General features: G+C 39.0%; 1 protein-coding gene and 1 long non-coding RNA gene across 5 annotated transcripts; both read right to left on the minus strand.

The window, feature by feature from the left end:
- Positions 1 to 536: 536 nt before the first annotated feature.
- On the minus strand, positions 537 to 4,147 carry LOC133156226 (uncharacterized). Of its 4 annotated transcripts, XR_009714811.1 has the most exons (5): positions 3,957 to 4,147; positions 3,419 to 3,562; positions 2,743 to 2,788; positions 1,694 to 2,454; positions 537 to 1,193 (listed from the first exon to the last, which is right to left on the minus strand). It is a non-coding gene; the product is annotated as an uncharacterized LOC133156226 (long non-coding RNA). The 4 variants fall into 4 exon arrangements; XR_009714810.1 differs by lacking the exon at positions 537 to 1,193 and having other exon boundaries at positions 1,225 to 2,454; XR_009714812.1 differs by lacking the exons at positions 537 to 1,193; positions 2,743 to 2,788 and having other exon boundaries at positions 1,226 to 2,454.
- A 1,180-nt stretch (positions 4,148 to 5,327) lies between these two features.
- LOC133155391 (uncharacterized) lies at positions 5,328 to 7,213 on the minus strand. Its single transcript, XM_061280671.1, has 4 exons — positions 6,776 to 7,213; positions 6,633 to 6,701; positions 6,087 to 6,230; positions 5,328 to 5,489 (listed from the first exon to the last, which is right to left on the minus strand). The coding sequence occupies exons 1-4, from the start codon at positions 7,211 to 7,213 to the stop codon at positions 5,328 to 5,330; spliced, it is 813 nt and encodes a 270-aa protein (XP_061136655.1).
- Positions 7,214 to 8,066: the final 853 nt, after the last annotated feature.

The following is an 8,066-nucleotide window of genomic DNA, read 5'->3' on the forward strand; positions in this document are numbered from 1 at the left end:
AATAACATAAGTGTGAAGGCCTTCGCCTTCACACAATAATAATAGAGAATGGTGTAGAATAACATATGTGTGAAGGCCTTCGCCTTCACACAATAATAATAATAATAGAGAATGGTGTAGAATAACATATGTGTGAAGGCCTTCGCCTTCACACAATAATAGAGAATGGTGTAGAATAACATATGTGTGAAGGCCTTCGCCTTCACACAATAATAACTAGAATTTTGCAATTTCTGGAGAAATTGCGTGTGAAGGCGAAATGTATGAATAACTTTTTTGGGGAATGCTGCCGAACGATGTTGAAACGTGTTGAATTACTTGAGAAATGTAGAATATTTGGAGAATTTGTGGTGAATTTCAAAATTGAAAGTTTGGAATATTTTGTAAGTGGGAAGTTGTGGAATAGGTAGGCAAAAGATAAACAGTTGAAAGTTGGAATGGGTTGAATCGGTAGAAAAATGTAGAAGTTAGAGTAGAAAAACGAAATTTTGGAGAATTTGGTTGAATTTTAAATTTGGAATTGTTGGTAAGTGGGAAGTTGTGGAATAGGTAGGCAAAAGATGAACAGTTGAAAGTTGGAATAGGTAGAATCGGTTGAAAATTGTAGAATTTAGAGTAGAAAAACGAAGTTTTAGAGAATTTCGAATTATTGGTAAGTGAGAAGTTGTGGAATAGTTAGGCATAAGATGCATGAGCTAAATGTTGAAACGGGTTGAATTGGTGGCAAAATGAATAAGTTAGAAAGGAAAAACGCTGTTAAATGACACTGAATGATGTAGACATGAAGTGGGATTGAGCTGAACCTGTTGATGTTGGGACAATACAAATAGGTTAAAAACATTTAGAAACTGCAGGTGAATATGTACATTTTAGAAAAAGCAGTAAGCAAGAAAACCAATAAGCGAGTAAAAACAGTACATACGCAAGAAGTATTAGTCAACAAGAAACAGTCAGCAAGATAACTACTAAGAATCAAATCTGAATCTGTTCTTATTAGGCATAACAACATTTGCATGACAACATAACGTCCACCAGGTGTCAGTGCTGAGCGACAGTTATTAGGCATGAGATGAACAGTTTAAAGTTGGATGGAACATTTCGAAAAAGACATTCCTGTCCACAAAGCCCAGTGGAAAATAAGGATGCTGAGGCCAAAGATACTGCTGCTTTGACGTTGGGGATGTCTGGATAATCTGCAGTAAAATCAAAAACACCAAAAATAAATCCTCTATCCACATTAAAAGTAAAATAACAGTTTATTTAAAAGTTGACAGAATTACATTGCATGTCCAATGAAAAAATATGCACATCTCTTGAAACTTGTTACAAATGTAAGGCTGTGTGTGCAATTGTTACAGACAGAAATGATTAAGACAGCTCATCCGCTATGCAACATATTTATTTTCAGCGTCCTCTACTGGCAAAAATACATATTGCACTTGGGCGCATGCGTTTCTTCCTCTAAATAGAAAACAAACCTTCCTATAAACCAAAAGTTCTGGGGAGGCAAGTGGCACATAATGTTGATCTTTCATTTATCAATGTATGCAAACGAATGGTTTTTATGTATTATCTATCCATTTACCTGGTCGTTTATTACACCCAAAATGTATAATAGCTTTTTCTATACGATACACATCCATTGTACATTCTCATATTAACCTTGAGAGGGTTTAAAAAAATATTTACATACCATCTTTGTCGTTGCCTGATGGATCTGTCCAGGTTCCCCCTTGCTTAGTTGTGCGTTTTTTCGTTCGTGTCCACCGTGTTGCTTAAGGTGAGTCAGTTCCACATGGACTATGGAAAATGTGAGTCGGCAGACAGTGCATATTTTCCTCACACTTTTTGACAAATCTATTTTCTGATTCACTGTCCACTCGGCAAGTTTGAAACTTGTGTGCTTTTTTTAGTAATACTTACCCCCTTGCGGTCGCAGTAACTGCCTGGAACGCGTCCATGCTGCTGAGTTAACTTCTGCAATCTACTTTGTGGTGCCACCGCACATGAGATGATCGCATTCCGTATTGTTTTCTATGTTCTTTGGACAGCAGGCCAAAGAACGCTACCGTAAATTCTATCTATCAATCTAGAATGGGAAAACATGCGACATCTGAGAAACATTTTCGAAATAAACCATAGTATTCCAGAATACTAAGATAAAGACAGCAGAAGTTACAAATATCCCAAAATAAGGCATGGGTAAAATACCATTACTATAGATTAAAATAGATTAAAATCATATACTATACATTAATACCATTAACTACACATTGAAACAATATATTTGCAACTGTATTTGCTATAAACAAAATAATAAACTGGGTCACCTAAATCGGCGACTTGCCTCTCTCTCTCTCTCTCTCTGTGTCTCTCACGTGTAACGTCAGTGTTCCAACTTGGTGTCGTGGAGCCACGCCAGCATCTCTGGTTGCAAGTCGAAGAGGGTGGTCTCTATAGGGGGCAGATGTTGATGAAGTGGTGAAATATATTATCATAATGTAATAAAAATGAATAAAATAAACAATTATTATTTTGTGCATTTAACTTTAAACTTTAATAGTAGAACATTTTAAACAGAACAAACAAGTAACACAAAATACAAACAACAGAACAAAAAAAAAAATGACCACAAAAACCCCTCTAGGGGAAGATTAGGGCCATCGGGGAATTTTTGGTTCCACTCCTCTAATGGAACCATTCTGGTGGCATTGGTGGCGTCCACAAGCTCCACCTGTTCACCTTTGATTTTAAAGGCCACAAAGCGAAAGGGCTCTTCTTCCAGTTCCTGCGCAAAGAAATTTCATGACAATTTATTATGTTTGAAACACCACGAGAAAACATGATGGATGGATGGATGGATGGATGGATGGATGGATGGATGGAGTTGGGTAGGTAGGTAGGTAGGTAAGTAGGTTGGTTAGATATAGATATATAAACAGACAGACAGATAGACAGACAGACAGACAGCTGTATCTGAGACAATATCCTACAAAGTTGGTGATCCAGATTTTGAGAAAACTCCTAAAGCATGAATCTGACTTCAACCTTAATGATGATGAGCCACTGATAGCAGTGCATCCCAAGTAAATAACAGTATTGATTCAATTGAGAACACCTTTGTTTATACCAGTGCTTCTCAAATAGTGGGGCGCGCCTGGGGAACAGGCTTTTTTTTTGGCAGTACTAGAATAAAGTGTAATTGCGCGTTTACTACAGCAGGGGGCAGTGGCGCTCTCATTGTTACTTCTGTCACGTTTGCGACAGTGCAACATTTTACGACTTACAAGACAAGTTAGGATAGTCACGGTGGGGAGGGGGGGCGTGAATAGTTTTCTTCTTGCTGGGGGGGGGGGCGTAACAGAAAATAATTGAGAAGCACTGGTTTATACACATATAAACTGCTTGCTTTAGGTACCTTTATTACAGTATTTTCTGTGGAGTGGAGCTCCACGCCACTAGAAGATGATGTTGTCATGTGTGTCATGGACAGCCGCTGTCCAAGTTTGACATGGAAAAAGTTGGTTTCGCGCCATGTGAGGACCTTAATTTATCTTTGATCCTGTAATGAAAATGTCAAATTAGTACTAGTTGTTGAAATGCAAATCTAGGCTTCAATTACTAAGGCAACATGATGCCCTAAGGGACCTTACTCAGGTGAAATGAGTGTGACAGATATCTTTACTGAGACACTCTCTCTCGCTCTCTCTCTCTCTCGCGACACAATCAACAGATTAGCGTTAGCAATACGGTATCGCAATACAACAACAAAAATCTGCTATAAAACTGCTCCTCAACCAATTGTTTCTTTGCAATTGTATTTGCAATACCGTAATTATTCTAATTATCGCCCAAATTCTAATAACCACCCTGTGTGTGTTAGCGATGGCATAAATAAAACATTGATACCTCTAATTATCGCCCATGCTGCTAAAAAATTCCCCCCCCAAACTTACGTTTTCCTCCGCGACCACATGCCAACGTCATTGCGCAAGTTTAAATATGACTGATTTGACAGCGCGTTGAACGTCCCTTTTAAATTGTTTTTCTCCATAAACTATGATACAATTACACTCGTCACTCCGCAACAATATCCTCACACAATTACGTTCTCGGTGCATGGGCTCGAACAAGACGGTCGCGTTAATATGACGTGTACAACACGTGATGTGCGACGGTAGCGTGTCGCATCGATGGCGGCGTCAATTGACGCACCCCGCTGTTAGAGGTAGCTCAAAACAGCCGCTGTCCTCGTGTTAAGAACACCAGTGAGATACTACATAAGGAAAATATACATATTATCGCCCTTTTCAGTGCCCCTTGGCAATCGGACAATAATGGGTGATAATTGGAATAAATACGGTAATTTAATAAAACGGGTGCCTTAACTCCACGGAAGACTTTGCTTGTAATAATTTTATACAGCCACTAAGTGTCAGAATCAAGATAGTATTTGCAATAGAAATATAACAAAACTAGGTCACTTAAATACGCGGACGGAATATAGTGCCAATATAGTGCACATTTAGCAATGTTTAGTAAAAACCTAGTTACTTTTTTCCTGGGTTTGTTCTAGCTTATGTGGTTATCAAGCCAGACCATGAAAGGAAAACTAAATATGTAAGTTGTATTTTGGTGTAGCAATTGTCAATAATAATTTATCATAATTTTAAAAAATAGTTGGAAAAATATGGGGAGAAAAAAAAGGAAAGCATCTATTGAATTGATACAACTAATACATTTATTATAATGACTCAACACACAATTTATACACGGACAACTAAATATAACTAAGTGGTGAAATATATTTTCATAATTTAGAATAAATTAATTCATCCATCCATTTTCTGAACCGCTTAGTCCCCACGGGGGTCATGGGAGTGCTGGAGCCTATCCCACTCGTCATCGGGCAGTAGGAGGGGGACACCCTGAACCGATTGCCAGCCGATCGCAGGGCACACGGAGACAAACAACCATTCGCACTCACACCTAGGGACATTTTGGTGTCTTCAATCGGCCTACCAAGCAGGTTTTTGGGATGTAGGAGGAAACCGGAGTAGCTGGAGAAAACCCACGCGGGCCCGGGGAGAACATGTAAAGTCCACACAGGGAGGGCCGGAGGTGAAATCGAACCCACACCCTCCTGACTATGAGGCGGACGTGCTACCCAGTGCGCCACCAAGCCAACCTGAATTAATTCAATTTAATAAAAAAAATAAACAATGACTATTGTGTGCATTTAACTTTAAACTTTAATAATACAACATTTTAAACAGAACAACAAACAACAAGAAATACAAACAATAGAACAAAAAAAAAAAACAAAATTACCACAAAAACCCCTCTGGGGTAAGATTAGGGCCTTCGGGGAATCTTTCCTTCCACGTTATCAGTGGAACCTTTTTGATGGCGTTGGTAGCGTCGACGAGCTCCACGTGTTCGCTTTTTATTTTGTAGGCTATCACGCGAAACACCTCTTCTGCCAGTTCCTGCGTAAAGAAAATTCATGACAATTTATTGTGTTTAAAACACCATGAGAATAGATGGATGGATGGATGGATGGATGGATGGATGGATGGATGGATGGATGGATGGATGGATGGATGGATGGATGGATGGGCGGATGGATGGGCAGATAGATAGATAGATAGATAGATAGATAGATAGATAGATAGATAGATAGATAGATAGATAGATAGATAGATAGATAGATAGATAGATAGATAGATAGATAGATAGATAGATAGATAGATAGATAGATAGATAGATAGATAGATAGATAGATAGATAGATAGAAAACCTAAAACAATTTGATTAATTTCATGACCATAATCACAACCACAATGATTTTATACAGTCAAGGAAGCAAGTGAAATTGTATGTCTTCATGATAGAGCTGTATCTGAGACAAAATTTTATAAGGTTGGTGATCCAGATTTTGAGAAAACTCCTAAAGCGTGAATCTGACTTCAACCTTAGTGATGATGAGCCACTGATAGCAGGGCATCCCAAGTAAAAAACAGTATTGATTCAATTTAGAATACTTTTGTTTATACACATGGGAAAAAACTGCTTGCTTTCGGTACCTTTATCTCGGTATTTTCCGTGGAGTGGAGCTCCAGGCCACCGGAACATGAGGTTTTCAGGTGGGATAGAGACACCCGCTGTCCAACTGCGAGATTAAAAATGTTGGTCTCTCGCCACCTGACCACCTTTATTTGCATTTGATCCTATAATGAAAATATCAAATTAGTACTAGCTGTAGAAATGTAGATCTAGGCCACAATTACTAAGGCAATAAAGCTAGAGAAATACTCAAGAAACTGGTGTCATATTTCTGTCCTACAAAACCAGTGTCTTGCAGGTTTAGACGTCTCCCTCCTCTAATATACATGATCGTCAGCAAACTCTCACGGGTGAGATTAGAGTGAGCTATCAAAAGCTTGGAAGGGATCAGGCCTTGATGCCCTAAGGCACCTTACTCAGGTGAAATGTGAGTGTGTGTGTGATGTATCTATATTTAGATACGCACATGCACACATACGCACACACATGCATGCACACGCACGCACACACACACACACACACACACACAGATAGTGTGACAGAGAGAGAGAGAACAATCAGTTTACTTTTTTTAAATAAATGATGCCTAAGGGGACCATCGACCCACGCGAGATCACCATCCTCATGGGGCGGATCTAAAAAAGAAAGACAGATTAAACATCACTACTTCATGAAAGAGAGGGAGCGGAATGAGAGAGATTGATCTTACAGCAGAGACAATGCCGTCTGTTGTGAAAAGGACACCCTCCTCATGGCGGATGTCCTTCAACTCTCTGGCAATGCTTGGAGGATACAGCAGAGCTGTGCCCCTCACCTCCAAATCTGGTGTCACCTCGATCGCCCCAGCCACATAAATAGCAGTGTTGTGCCGGGAGAGGAGGACCCCTTTTTCTTTTCCCCGGCCAAAATTAATAAATCGGAACGTCCCTCCAACGGAGACATCGGTGGCTAAATTTTGAAATAGGATAAATTTGCACAAATGGTGCCCATCACAGAGGGCCACCACTGTATTACAGTAGGAGGCCCCAGCCGCCACCGTGCCATCCTCTTTCAGGGCCCATTGTGAGTATTTTGTCGTGGTTTTTAGGGCCACCACTTTGGCCGTGACCGCTGTTGGCAGTTGGTGGAGCGTCCACAGGTTTTCCATTCTGAAAAAAAAATGAAAATAATAACTGCTCATCAGAGACATAATTACTACAGCACTTATATAGGGTTTAATTAGTCTACATGATGACAGAAATTGGTTATAAAATAGCAGCCCTACCCTTTTAGAAGGACTATGGTTAATGCCCTAAATGGCTATTGTTTAATGTTTTTTTTGTTGGTTTTATCTATCTATCTATCTATCTATCTATCTATCTATCTATCTATCTATCTATCTATCTATCTATCTATCTATCATATGTTTATTTATTTATTTATTTATTTATTTGTTTATTATTTCCAATGAACTACTTCCAGTTTTGTGTATTTTGGAAGATGTTAAGAGTTGACTCCTTTGATCTACAATTTCATCCCCTACATAATTTTGGAAACTCATATGTTGGCACTTGATTTTCTATTTGTTATAGTGAAATAAACATCTGCAGCCAGAAACGGTGCTGAGAGTTGACTGATCTCGCCGCGCAACTCGCATGATTGACAGCGCCACGTTTTTTTTTTCTGGCCGCGCACGAGTTCCCAGGGTTTTTTCCCAAATGCGGCATGGATCAAAAGAGCCTGCAGCCTTGCTAAGGCGGAATCACAATGTTAATACACGGATACAACAATATTGCCCATTTATAATTGTACAAATAAGTTTATACAATATGACTCGGATTATTTGCTCATTTCGTTTTAGAGTACGCACTACTGAATGATGTACATTCACTGTCTGTCTCAAAAACTAAACCATATGAAGAAATATATTGTTCGAGAGATGCTTACTAATGGATACATTTTTTTGAGGACATAGGTATAATAGATATAATAATATACATTTTTAAGGTCATATGACTCAT

This window comes from Syngnathus typhle, linkage group LG6 (assembly GCF_033458585.1).
Source record: "Syngnathus typhle isolate RoL2023-S1 ecotype Sweden linkage group LG6, RoL_Styp_1.0, whole genome shotgun sequence".
NCBI classification, from domain to species: Eukaryota; Metazoa; Chordata; class Actinopteri; order Syngnathiformes; family Syngnathidae; genus Syngnathus; species Syngnathus typhle.

What these genes read in the sequence shown, in the direction of transcription:
- LOC133155391 (XM_061280671.1), bottom strand. Translation starts at nt 7,213, where the DNA reads ATGGAAAACCTGTGGACGCTCCACCAACTGCCAACAGCGGTCACGGCC. An exon ending in CAGACGGCATTGTCTCTGCT is followed by an intron (nt 6,702 to 6,775) that starts GTAAGATCAATC and finishes TTTCTTTTTTAG; the next exon opens with ATCCGCCCCATGAGGATGGT. An exon ending in GCATCATTTATTTAAAAAAA is followed by an intron (nt 6,231 to 6,632) that starts GTAAACTGATTG and finishes TTTTCATTATAG; the next exon opens with GATCAAATGCAAATAAAGGT.